Source organism: Haliotis rubra, unplaced genomic scaffold, assembly GCF_003918875.1.
Source record: "Haliotis rubra isolate DU_JTF1 unplaced genomic scaffold, ASM391887v1 Scf368, whole genome shotgun sequence".
Classification (NCBI taxonomy): domain Eukaryota; kingdom Metazoa; phylum Mollusca; class Gastropoda; order Lepetellida; family Haliotidae; genus Haliotis; species Haliotis rubra.
Window position 1 is genome coordinate 859,261 of NW_025767044.1, and position 14,178 is coordinate 873,438.

Sequence of the window (14,178 nt, forward strand, 5' to 3'; positions counted from 1 at the left end):
TACCTAATTTTTTAGTCCGGACAGTTTCATTTAGACAAGACACTTGAGTTACCAAGTGGAGTAGCTGCTGTGATGTTGAAGGTGTACCTCCAGTAACTCCGGAGACCCTCAACCTGGACGGATGTGTAACAGAACCCTGAAGATAACGAAGTCAAATGTGTTGTAGTTTCATCTAAATTATGAAAACATGCATCATGTATAACAGTAAGTAATAATTGTGATGCATGCTACCTTTACGCTTTGGTACAAGCTGCTCCATTAGAAATGTGAAGGAAGAAAATGAAGAATATTTACACAACTTGTTGATCAGAATATACTGGCATGAGGACCAATATCTTGTCACAGATCAAAATATATGGGTACAGGAATCGATAGGTATCACAATAGGGAATCCGGTAAGTGCAGCTTGTAAATAGACAGCAACTTAGCATTAAGATAATCCACATTATCAAGATAATCTCGGGGCAGACGTGCAGCTGCCGGGATTTTATCGTAGTTGATTTGTGCGTGCGTAAATGATAATGAACCTTAATCTGTCAGTACCTTGACCAGGTTGCAAATGCTATTGTCAGCTATCGACTACACATCACCTATACTTTGCTTTTCCATGAACGTACCATGCATGTTCCACTTTACCCTTCTCTTTCAATTCCGTATCAGGGGCGGTGGGGTAGCCTAGTGGTTAAAGCGTTCGCTCGTCACGTTTAAGAAGCTGGTTCTTTTCCCCACATGGTACAGCGCATGAATCCCATTTCTGGTGTCCCCTGCCGTGATATTGTCGGAATAGTGCTAAACCTCACTTACTCAGTCCCGTATAAACGACACATTTACGTGTGCATTGGCCTGTTAACTCGGTTCCTTGTCAATGTAGAAATGTTAGTCAATGTAGTAACAGTAATTGAAGAAACGGTATAAATTCCCCAATACGTCCTCATTAAAATTCAAAGACATACCGCTGACATTGACAACCATTTTCTCATGGAAGCTGTCTGAGGTTAAGTAAAGTGCTTCCCATACAGTAATGTAGTAGGTGGTCGGTCCGTCCTGGTGGTCAGTGTGGGTCCAGAACAAAGTCACACTGGTCGAGCTGTTGACTGAGGCACAGAACTTCTCTGGCGTTGATGGAACTACAGAAACACAATGTTAACAGTAACAAGTTCGGTAAGCTTGGACAAAATACATTCGTTGGCGCTGACATTAATTGCAATTTTCAGGTTGATATTTCTACTGTGCCTTGACATTCTTACTGATTCTGCGAATTACGATGAAAGCGTGATCAACAAGATATTTGATTAGTATATGGGAGACTGCGTAGTTTCAATTACCCCAGAGTTTCATGAATACCACCTTTTATCATTTCAAGAAGAGTCAGTATAAAACGGATTCTGAAAAGACCATATTCTGTATCATAACCATATTCGTGTGGTTATGATACAGGGATTAAAATTCAAATATTCTCCATGGTCTGTTTGATATTTCCACTGATAATGCTAAGTTTTGATGAACCAACAATTAAAGTGCTTTCACATTTCTAGTGCTTCTTCGAATTATGATGAACCAGCAATTAGCTATTTTATCTGACGGTTTCACGAAATATAATACATTCAGGTCAGCCTATGACTTTTGCATGTGAGTCTATCCCTGCTAGGTTAGAATATTTTGCTCCCAACACTGATCAGTATTGTCAACAAAAATATTTATTCGTAGCACATTCTTATGTAACAAGTACAAAATATACACATTGTAAAATGCTCTGGAAAAATAAACTATTTTAATATGTCTTGTCTCATTTACCTGTTTTGGGTCAATTCATAACACCTTAAACAATACAATTGTCTGTGAAAAGGTTTACATTTTCATAAGTCCATGATTTGTTTATAGTCACCACTGGGTCATGGGTCGAAAGTAGTTCCTATGCAAATTAGCCAAATCTTAATGAGGTCAGGTCTGCTGTCTTGTCCTTTGTTTTCATTGGCTGAAGATGTGCAGCATCTTAACTGGATGTTGAATTTAGTTGCATTTGGAAAGTGTGAAGTTTGTTCACTTGCTATCTTTCTCCCAACCTAGCAAGGTGGTCGGATGGAGGATTGTGACTGTGGTTAGTTACACTTGGTTTTATATAAAAGGAATAAAATACAAAAATATGTTAAATTGTTTAAAGGTTAATTCAGTATTTATTGTAGCTGAATTTATGCATTTGGTGGAAGTATATTTTGACTTAGGGTTAGAAGTTGTTAGTGTCAATATTTTCGCTAACCATTGATTCAGATTAATGTTTGAGTCCAAACAGATTGTACGTTTACTTTACTGGTGAGAATTAGCATGTCTATGCTAATTAAGGCATACATATTTTAGGCCCTTGGTTGGTGTTTTGTTGGTGCCTCACATGTGGCCAGTTTGAAACAAGTTATCCCATAGATAGTAAGAAACGTTGATGTTTCATTGTTGTTTTGAAGATGCCATATGTGTTCTATAATACCTAAGGATCTCAATGTGAAACTCAACCATTAATTTTGTAATGGCTATTTGTTTTGAGTTCTTTTCATATGTTCAGTGGTATTACTGCAATTGTTAATTGTCTGAACAATGTGCAATGAAATGAATGTGATAAAATAGGTATTTTGGTGGGGGAAATATATTACAAACAGAAACTACAGTAATAAATCCGGACTACAGCCTCAACGGAGTTGTTGAGAAATAGCCATCCCCGTTACACCTATACATGTTAAATCAGAAACACCTTTTTGCAAAATATAGATTTTTTATTTAAATGAGTTTGTGAAGTCTATATCTACATTAACTGAAAAGAAGCTTTCTAATGTATATAAAAGGACAACCCAAGATCATACTCTCAAAACCACTAGTACACATGCTCGAGTTCTCTGCAAATAGAAGCCTCGTTTGACAAATAAGAATAGGTCTAATTCACAGCAAGGATTGAAATACCACTAACATCATCACCCTTACCAGCCATGTTCGTTTGAACAGTAGTGTTCCTTTCTTCCACTGTTCCATTTATGTTGACACAAGATATAACTATTGTATAGTCGGTGTAGGAATGCAAGGCTGTGATATTGTGGTCGTGTTGCCCATTTCCATCTCCGTTGTCAACAGCAGAACTCTTATTGTTCGACTTGTTAACTGCCTTACAGCCGTGCTTCTTCTGTAACTTTATATAACACATATATCCAAATGTAAAGGTTTTGCTTACATGTAAGACAGTAACATTTGTAGCCAATTTGACTTCCGTCTAGTATGAGAATAGGGGGCACTATAAGTGCTTTGAAGTAATCAACATGCAGCTTTACTTGCCTGCTTCCTCTGTAACATCGAAACATACATATATCCACAGACAGGATTGTTGTAATTTTACTGATACTGTATGGTATTTTAGGCTTTTGCTCAAGCCTTTAGAAGAGTATCTTATCACTATACTCACACCTACCTCAGCCTGTTCACACGTTACAGTTATAACTTGGTCATCGTTGTCGTCTGATGTAACGGTTATCTGATAGCAAAGGGTGTTGCCGTTTGGAAGTAAGGGCCTGGTCCACTGTATCATGATGGAATCTGCTGTTGTATCCAATACATCCAAACTAGCCACGGGACCGGACTCTGCGTAAACAAACATTTTCATGCTATATGTTGATAAGACTCCATAGACAGAATAATTCATGATCATGTTGAGAAGTTCTACGTTTTATGACACGTGGGCACATTTAAATATCAGTTGACTTTTCCCTTAGGAAATAATGATCACATTAGATATAAATGCTTAGACGTGACATCCGAGGTCAGGAACAGTTTGATGTACCTCCAGTGTGTGTGGTATAACTCGTGGTAGAAGTATTTCCACCGTGTGTGTTGAATGCTTGTACCTGTAATCAAATCACGTCAAGTTTATCTCTAAACTTGTGATGAAGAAGTTAAGGGGAACGACATGTACACAATTACCATATTGTGATGCACACTTTTTTTTGTTCCAGATAATGTCAGATGCAAGTCTATGATTATAAAGTACAATTGTTCCAAAAGTACCTTTCAGTTCAACTAGTGGTGTCCTAATATACTGTCATCAGTGAATATGTTTGCTTGAGCAATCTACATTTTATGTGAGTGTAAATAGATCAAAGTTAACATTGATTATTCACATAAGCATGTGCAAAGATGAGTCTTCAGTGGATATAAAAATAGTACGCGTTTGCACATCTTATGTGAACAGTTTGCCCTCACTCACCGAAAACATGTAGTTTACTTGAGCTGTCAGGTTCAGCAGAAATATTTAATCCTTGGGGATTTTCTGTTACGTTTGTTGTATATTTCTCCTGTCAAGAAACGAACAAAGAAAAACCTGTGAGTAGTTAAAGTTGGACTCAAAATTAGCTGGAATGTTTAAATACTTGGGGAATGTGTACCATGCTGTTGTTATATTTCTCCTCTGAGTAGAACAGCAAAATAATAACTCATAAAGCAAATAATTCAACACTTAAAAGTCATTTCATTCATAACATGTTATGTGTGACATGTTCAATCCTTGGTAATTAATCAAACCAAATAATGCCAGCATACAATGTTCAATGCACACGTACTCACTATCCGTTTCGTTCTTGCGTTTTTGTCGGATGTGTGACAACGCATTATCCGTACAGTTTGAATCCATCAATTGTTAAACTGGTCTTTTGACCAGTAAGCTTCTAACAATCCTAACTGCAGGGCACATAAGAGTATACACATGTTTGATGGAGGTGAAAGTAAACAAACAAGATGAGTCAAGTAGTTGTCTTTTGGACCTTACTTGTGCAGTGTTTTGGCAACTGTTTTCACGTTTAATGTTTTGATTTTGATTAAAATGGTATGTAGTCCTCTTGTCAACTCCACTAATGAAGTGTATACATTCTTTTGTGCGTCATGGTATTATTTTCATCATTCGGATTGAAAGCATTCTTGTATACTCTTTCATTACATGTACCACTCTTCACTCAAAAGCAGAGCGGTGGGGTAGCCAAGTGGTTAAAGCGTTCGCTTATCGTGCCGAAGACCCGGGTTCGATCCCCCACATTGGTTTATTGTGTGGAGCCCATTTCTGGTGTCCCGTCGTGATATTGCTGGAATATTGCCAAAAACGGCGTAAAACCATACTCACTCACTCTAAAGCATAATAATTGTTAATGTTTTTTGTACGTATTTTTAGATGATAATATCAGTGATTAGACATAATGTTCGACTTTTAATCATTATTGCCTTCTTGCAAGCCGTATCCCAGACAATTCGATGAATCTAGTAGTACATGTTGCGCTTCATTTTCTAGGTAATACAAGTCTACCTACAGTGGAAAAATGCCACCCAACCGACTCCAAAGTTGCAGCTGGTCTGGTTTGACCGAGTTACAATTCCAGCCACTGGTAGTGTTAAGATTAATTTCACCGTCTCTGCCGAAAGTATGGCGATTTGGATGGACAACAAAGGCTGGGAGGTGGAAGAGGGTCAGTGGTTTCGAGAATATTGATTTGAATGAGAAACGAGTGAGTGAGTGAGTATGGTTCTACGCCGCTTTTAGCAATTTTCCAGCAATATCACGGCACCTGAAATGGGCTTCACACATTGTACCCATGTTGGAAATGGAACCTGGATCTTCGGCGTGACGAGTGGACGCCTTAAATCGCAAGGCTACACCACCGCCCTTGAGAAATGAAATATTCAAAGTAATAAGTAGTATTTTGTCACCAATAATTAAATAATATCGACTTGGGGAACGAAAGGGGAAGGGTTTGTCCGCTGAGGTGAAGATGCAAATCGTTTTACGGAGCTGCTTCCCTTAGGCATGGCAGGAACCAGCTGCTTATGACCATGGGCTCGACATCGAGATTCACTGTCGTTATGTTTCTAGCTTTGTCAGCACCACGCCATTCCAGCGACCCGTGAAGATCCAGGTAGGAATTGATCTTCAGTAACCCATACTTGTCAACAGGCGACTAGCTGTATGGGGCGGTCAAGCCCGCTGACTTGGTTGACACATGTCATCGTATCCCAATTGCATAGATCTTTGCTCATGCTGGTGATCACTGGATTGTCTGGTCCAGATTCGATTATTTACAGACCGCCGCCATGTAGCTGGAATATTACTGAGTGCGGTGTTAAACAACATCCAAGCCAAACCAATTCAATCTTATTTAAAATACCCTGTCTTGTTTCCAGGGGAGATGATGCTTTTCGTCGGGGGCCAGCAGCCAAATCAGAAGAAAAAGGCAGCTACCACAGATTTTATAAGCAATGACTTCAGGATTGGCGGAACAAAATTTCTAGGACGGTTTTAATGCTCGGTTTGATGACTGGGTTTTTGGGTGCGCCGATTCAACTAATCCTTGTTACGGAGATGGAATGAGCAACAATCCCAATTCTTTGACATTTTGTTATATACCGTTCCATAACAAGATGACAATATTGTAATGTTATTTATGAATGAAATTGAATGCTCGCCTATTTTTTTAATCTATTTTTGAATAGAACAAACTTGTTTGGTAATTGACATGCCAAGATGTGTATAGGGCCAGTAAGTCTTGCAAGGTGCTACGGTTCCCAACGCCAACTTGCGGTACCTTAGACTGCGTGCAGCTTCTTCCGGTACCAGATTTCCGATGACAAGCGTATATTCAGGAACCGCCAAATCTGACTTTACTAGACCAGACCAAGTGTACAAACATGCTTGGCTATTACAACTGTTGACAGTCATAATAGGTGGCTAATTTGAGAATGGTTAGATCGGAAATTTGTTACACATGCAAGGATTATCGGTTTCTTAGTGTCAACTGAGACCATTCGCAAAGGTATAAAACGTTGCTAGTCACCGGAAGTACTAAGGTCTCGCGAAGTGCGGTGACCTACTTATGGGCCCTATGTCCTGAAAAATGAAAAGAGTAAAATATTTTACAACGAGGCAGCACATGGGCAGGTTGCCCATGAACCTATGGTCGATTGAACATTTGATCAGATCTTGAACACTATGTATTGGTCAGGATTTGTTAGACAAATCACTCGCTTTGACAATCTAGTCATGAAAAGATGTGCTTATAGAAAATTTTGTTGAAACACAAATTGCATAAATTATTATAGAAAAAAGTACTGTATTTTGTCGATAGCGTACATATGATTGGAACTTATTTCTTTCTTTCAGTTTCTACGTAGTCGCTATGGAAGATTCAATGAAGAGGCAAAATATTACTATTTTTAATAGCCATTGTGGATAAAACAGACATTTCCAATAATGATTATGAACGATCGACTATACACGTTATAAAATTCAAATGCACAAGCTTACAGGTGCTAATCAAAAGCACGGCTTTCAACACATATGAGACCCGAGAAAATCAGGCTTAAATTGGATCTTCAGTAACGCATGCTTGTCGTAAGGGGCGACTAACAGGATCGGGTGTTCAGGCTCGCTGACTTGGTTGACACATGTCATCGTATCCACATTGCGTGTATCGATGCCCCTGCTGTTAATCACTGGATTGTCTGGTCCAGACTCGATTATTTACAGACCGCCGCCATATAGTTGGAATATAGCTCACTCAACAGATTAGAAATATAGATGACTGTACCAAGATGTTACTCGCTCCCCCACAATGTACAAAATGTACTTTTGTAACGAGTGGAAATATAGCATATAGCCAAATATAATATTTTGACTGTCTTTTGTCATTAACACATTCAAAATTACGTGACGTTATATCTCGGAATATTGGAAAACGAGAGAACACTGTAAAATGAATATACGATATCAAATGTTCCCAAACCGCCCAAAATAACCTTCGTGTTAGCGCAATATGATGAGAATAACTGAAAAAAACCTTAACATTACTTAATTGTTAAGGTTCTTGAGAGGGCTATAGAGTTGGTATTCAAGTATAAGACAAAATATTATGGATGTCAACTTCTTTATTGTATACAAAACGTTTTTGGGCTTTTCCTTGCCCCTTCGTCACCTGACCATTGTGTAGACACTAAAGTAGTGCTTTAAGCACCCTTGTTTGCCTAAATGCCTGTGTTGGCGGGTTCTGTTATTCGTGTGGTAATATCGTTGCACTGCATGGTATTCTTTATGAGTGTTGGCTCCAGCAATATTCTTTCATCAAATTCAACCACGACCTATGAATGTCGGTGAACCATATCAACCAGATATCCAAGCAAGGCGGTAGGCGTTTCCTTCACATGCAGTTAATAGAAGCATCTAAGGCATCGAAACAAAGTTAAAGGCACTTCTCGCGTCCCATACGAAAACCATAACATAAAATGTTTTCAATTGGGTAAAAGCAATAATTTTATTCGACATAAATGAATATATTCAATGCAATACATATGCTAGTGATGTACTTGTTCTGGTATTGTAAAAGAATTTATTGTTAATACACACACGGAATATTATGTACATTTCATTGGAGCAAAGTAATCAATACCAAAGCATTAAACAGACCAATTTCACACCAATTAATTATTACATACCCTCATATGATGTCTAAAAACACATTTTCATTATCATAAGAAAAAATATACATCTCGTTAATGTACAATATATTTAGACTATGTAACGCTAATTTGTTTAAGCAATAATACTGTGCGGTCATGTATTGCACAATTATTCCAGGTGTTTCGGTTTGAGATAATGTTCAGATTGTTCAATTGTTCATATATGTAGCTAAAATGCAATAACATATCGATAAATGTTAAGCTCTATACTGTCTCCTATAATGTGATATGACAAAAAGTACTGGAATCATCTGTGAAACTTGACACATAACAAGCACGGAATTTGTTCGCGCAGCGATAGCTGATTGACATCACTAAATGTACCATACATATATATATATATAGTCAGGATCAGAATATTTCATGTAGTGTTCGTATCAAGCTGAGGCAAATATAGTTTAAAGCATAATACATGAGATATACATGGATAGTAATTCTTGTAGACAGAAACTCATATTCTTAGTGATTGGAGATTCAGGTAGTTTAGATTATTTGGAGACTGTCGGACGACACGAAAGAGAAATGTCAGTTTATTCTCAGATATTTCAATCAAAGAGTGGATCAAGTTCATGATGTAGTTCTCTTCTTTCCTGTTATGAACATGAACATCCCTGTTGACTTTGAGTCAGTGTTCACATCTTTGCAGCTCCGGTTTGGACATTCATGTAGATATTTTCAACGTCAGCTTCTTCGGGAACTGAAACAGAATCGATTAACATGTACAGTCATCAATTGTCGCATTAAAAGTAGACACTATATATACAATCAATCAATCGTTCACTCAATAAAGTTTTTTGTTGTTTTTTATATCTTTTTATTATTCATAGACACTTTACGTGTCTAGATTAATAACAGAAATGTGATAATTATTATAATGTCGACCATGTCAAATTATACGATATCATATTCACTAATTGTAGCAACAACTTGCAGCTGAATGCGGTTTTTCATGATAGTAATCACTCATGTTGTTTTTTGCCTGCCTTTGAAACTGTGTACGCATCTGATGGAGGTGAGGTGAAATTGGATTTAACGTCGTGCTTGAGAATATTTCGCTCATATGAAGACGTGCATGCGTGTGTATGCGGGGAGTGAGTGAGTGAGTTAATATTTAACGTCACATCGGCAATATTTCAGCCATATCGTGACGAGAACATTTTACATTGTAATGGAATATGTATATATTATAAAACCTGTCATCGAAGGACAGTAAAGCAACTAGAGTATCACAGATATATATATGTAAACTAGTAATTGAATCTAAAACATTTTAACCATAGGGGACAACACAATCTAAAAATGGGCTATAGATCGCTAACAACTGAAGGTAGATCACCATACTAGGGACCATGGGGACTTACAGTACATTTGCTTCCTGCATGGGACCTAGCTGGATTTATATCATCCCTCAGCCGTTAGCAATTAAGACATATCTAGCCATACATTAAAATTACAAATATTCTACGATTAAAAACGGAAAGTTGAAATTTACTTTGAATGTTTTGGGACTTACGTACCTCCTCAGGAGGACAATAATTTTACAGTACTTTAACCCCCTCGAGGATATAGCCACTAACAATCTATGTTACTAATTCAAACTTCCAATCATAAAATATTTAGCTATTTACAAATCTGTTAACAAATTTAATTCTTTTAAAAAGCAATAATTAAATGAGGACTTATATTAGTAAAAAGATCCTTCATAGTTCGATTTGAATAGATATCCCTTTGTGATGGAGTATTTTCAACACAGTCAAGCAAGACATGTTTGACCGTGATTCGTTCATCACAAGGATACAAAACGGAGGATCCTCACCTTTAATAGGTACTCATGCGTATATCTAGTGTGGCCAATACGACATCGTCGCATAATGACCTCTTCAAATCTGGACTGACAACCCAAGTAAGTGTAACCGATATAGGGTTTTATTGCATGTAATTTATTGATACCTACTTGGGTGTCCCACTTCTTTTGCATCAGATCACGGATATAAGATCTTATAGCAGCTTTGTAATCAGAGTATGGGATCAGAAGTGGTGTCACAGATTTGTTGAGTGCTGCCTTAGCAGCAATATCAGCCATTGTGTTCCCAGAAATGCCAACGTGGCTGGGTAACCAACAAAAGACGATGTCGCATTGGCCAGTAGCAAGTTCATTGTACAATTCAATAATTTCTAATAAAAGTGGATGTTTGCAAGAAAGATTTTTAATAGCCTGAAGACACGAAAGAGAATCTGAAAAGATGATATATTGTTTATATTTACGGTGTTTATTAATATATTTAAGAGCTGTTAAGATGGCGTTTGCTTCTGCTGTAAATATAGAGCTGTTATCCGGTATTCTAGAAGATATTGTTCGGGATCCAACGACAGTGGCACATGCCACTGCGCCACCATTCTTGGACCCATCTGTAAATAAGGATTTGTATGTAGTATATTTATTTCTTAATTGACTAAATTCTTGTTTATACTGTAATTCATTTGTTTCTGATTTTTTAAATGTAGTTAATGTTAGGTCAACTTGTGGCCTAACCAATTGCCAAGGCGGAGAAGAAAGAAAACGGGAAGGAGCTATATGTTCTAGCTCAATGCCAGCAGCAGAAAGAAAAGGTTTCACTCTTTTACCAAGAGGCGGAACAAGGGAAGGCTTCTTGTTATACAGATCTTCATATAGTGGATTAAAGACACAGTTATATGCAGGGTTTGACTCATTGGAATAAAGTTTTGTAATATACTGTAAAGTTAATTTTATACGGCGTTGTGTAAGAGATGGCTCATCAGCCTCGACGTAGAGGCTGTCAACAGGTGAAGTTCGAAAGGAACCAAGACATAGTCTTAGACCTTGGTGGTGGACAGAATCTAAAAGTTTTAGATTACTGTTGCAGGCTCCACCATAAACGATGGAGCCATAATCAAGTTTGGAACGTACCAATGATCGATATAATTGTAGGAGGGTAGCTTGATCCCCTCCCCACTTAGAATTGGAAACGACTTTCAACAAGTCAAGTGCCTTCAAACATTTAGTTTTTAGGGACTTGATATGGGGAAGAAAAGTTAGATGCGAGTCAAAAATTAAACCCAAGAACTTGGCCTCCTTTACAACTTTGATGGGAGTGCCATTGAGAAACAGTTCCGGGTCTTTATGCGGTTTATATTTTCTACACAAATGTATACAATTAGTTTTGGATTTAGAAAATTTGAAGCCGTTTTCAAGACACCATTTATGTATTTTATTTAAACACAGCTGCATTTGCCGTTCAATAGTATGCATATTCCTACCGCGACAAGAAATATTAAAATCATCCACAAAAAGTGATCCATCAATTGAATCGTTTAAAACCTTTGATAAACTGTTAATCTTGATGCTTAACAGTGTTACAGACAAAATACTGCCTTGCGGGACTCCCTGATCCTGATTATAATGGTCAGACAGGGTTGAACCCACTCGGACTTGAAATTGCCTGTTATTTAAAAAGTTGGATATAAAGTGAGGCAAACGGCTTCGTAATCCAAAGTCATGTAAATCTTTTAAAATCCCATGTTTCCATGTTGTGTCGTATGCTTTTTCTAAATCGAAAAAGATCGACACGGCATGTTGTTTATTAATTATGGCATTTTTCACAAAAGATTCTAAGCGCACTAAATGATCGATGGTACTACGGTTTGTACGGAAACCACATTGTATATTAGTTAGAAGGTTATTAGTTTCCAAGTACCAAACAAGTCGATTATTTATCATGCGTTCCATGGTCTTGCAAACACAGCTAGTTAATGAAATTGGCCTATAATTGGAAGGATCAGTATGATCACGTCCTGGTTTAGGGATGGGCACAATTATAGCATCGCGCCACGACGAAGGAAATTGTCCAGATGTCCAAATATCATCAAAAATAGATAGGAGTGTCTCTAAACATGATTCAGGCAAGTGCTTCAGGAGTTGATCTGACAGACAGGATGTTTTCTTGAACCTCACCAAATCCTTGGTTCTGGTAAATGTTTTCCTCCTGTTCCCCCATCAGCATCTTCTTCTTCCTGTCGATCATCTCCTTGACAGCATCATAGATGAACACATACTGCTTCTGGAATCATGGAATAACGGTGCAATTATGACAATAGTCATATCCTGTTAAAAGAGACACAATCTGTTTAAATGAAAGCCCTTAATCTTGTCTTGTGTCTTGTGTTTGTATCTGAGAGAAGCAAATCTCTCACCCTTCAAAATTCCAGGTTACCAATTAAGAGTGGTTGAGTAAGTTTAGTTATACGCCGCACGGCGTGGGTCTATGAATAATGGAGTCTGGACTAGACAATCCCGTGTTTCAACATCATGAGCATCAATCTACGCAAATGGGATACGATGACATGTGTCAACCAGGTACGCGAGTCTGAAGACCTGATGCCGTTACTCGCCTTACGACAAGCATGGGTTCCTGAGGAACAAGTCTTACCCGGATCTTCACGTGCACGGTTGTACCAATTAAGAAGAAATAGGGATGTGGAGAAAGTTCACAAACATGTATGCACGAATACTGATCAGTAGATTTAAATCCTACACATCCTACTAATTAGAAGTCGTTATACTGCCACCAGCTTCAGCGTCTTGTTGATAGCGAGCTGAGTGTACTGCTCAGCGCACAGCCATTGATTGATTGATCTGCTTTAGCGAAAACCAATTGAAGGGCCTTAAAATAGCAAAGTTGATGTAAGGGAGATGACTCTTGGTTCACGTCCGCAGACAACAAATTGTGCAGAACAAGCGTGATCGGTGCAAAAGCTGGTCACGTACATATTCCGCCTAGAGAACAGTGCAGACAAATGGTAAGGATGATATTCTAGTTTTGTACATATCTGATTAATGTAATGTAATGTATCACGACATTTTTAATGCAGGCTGTGAACGCTTGAATCCGTCAATGTTTCTTGGTCCAATATCTAACCACGCCCAGGGGCAATCGTGGCTGAATAGGGCAAAATGACAGGCCAGAGGCGGATACAGGAATTTGAAAATGGGATGTTCTCTTAATATGATGCCAGAAACCGCACTTAACATGTACATGTCAGAAATAAGTTGATATAATACCTCTGACTGGACCATGAAAGGTCGATTGTTACGCATTTTCAGTACGTATGAGAAGATGTCGACCTCGTCCTCAATGTCGCAGTTGTCGATCACTTGGATAAAGTAGTCCACGCATAAGTACGTCCCGGTCCTACCGACCCCAGCGCTGTGGTACAAATATATATATATGATTATTTCTTTGCAGTATTAAACAGAAACTATTGACATTAGGTCTTGTATATTCACCAGATGATTTGGGTGATGCATGATGCAAATGAATTACATTTGCAAACGTAACAGGAAAAGGAAATTATTTAAGGAGTGATCATGCGTGTTCTGATCTGAATCTCTGGAGACTGGGGCAATATGGATTTCATGTTAGATTTTATGAACCATTTTTATATCTATTTTCTCAGGAGTAAATTTAGTGATACGTCCAAATTAACCTTTCCAATGCTAGAATTGATATTGTCATGACCATGTTTATCTGTGTCCAAACAACAGTTAAATTGTTAACCTTGAAATACATTACTGTAGCCTGTTTTTTATATTAGTATTGTCCAAATAGCGCTATTAGTTTTAACTTAACATGCTAG

The 14,178-nt window shown here is 37.9% G+C and overlaps 2 protein-coding genes across 2 annotated transcripts in view; one reads left to right on the forward strand and one right to left on the reverse strand.

Moving 5' to 3' along the window:
* Nucleotides 1-6,475, forward strand: part of LOC124285731 (probable beta-D-xylosidase 5) — a 152,364-nt gene extending 145,889 nt beyond the window's left edge. Inside the window, 2 exon segments of the mRNA XM_046722010.1 lie at nt 5,309-5,483; nt 6,196-6,475. The gene's annotated coding sequence lies outside the window, so the exon portion shown is untranslated.
* A 1,822-nt stretch (nt 6,476-8,297) lies between these two features.
* LOC124285730 (tyrosine-protein phosphatase 10D-like) overlaps nt 8,298-14,178 on the reverse strand; it is a 104,442-nt gene continuing 98,561 nt past the window's right edge. Inside the window, exons 15-17 of the mRNA XM_046722009.1 lie at nt 13,604-13,748; nt 12,497-12,602; nt 8,298-9,220 (exon numbers count right to left, since the gene is read on the reverse strand). Of these exons, the coding sequence (XP_046577965.1) occupies nt 9,156-9,220; nt 12,497-12,602; nt 13,604-13,748 (316 nt within the window). The 3' untranslated portion in view covers nt 8,298-9,155. The remainder of the gene's footprint in view (nt 9,221-12,496; nt 12,603-13,603; nt 13,749-14,178) is intronic.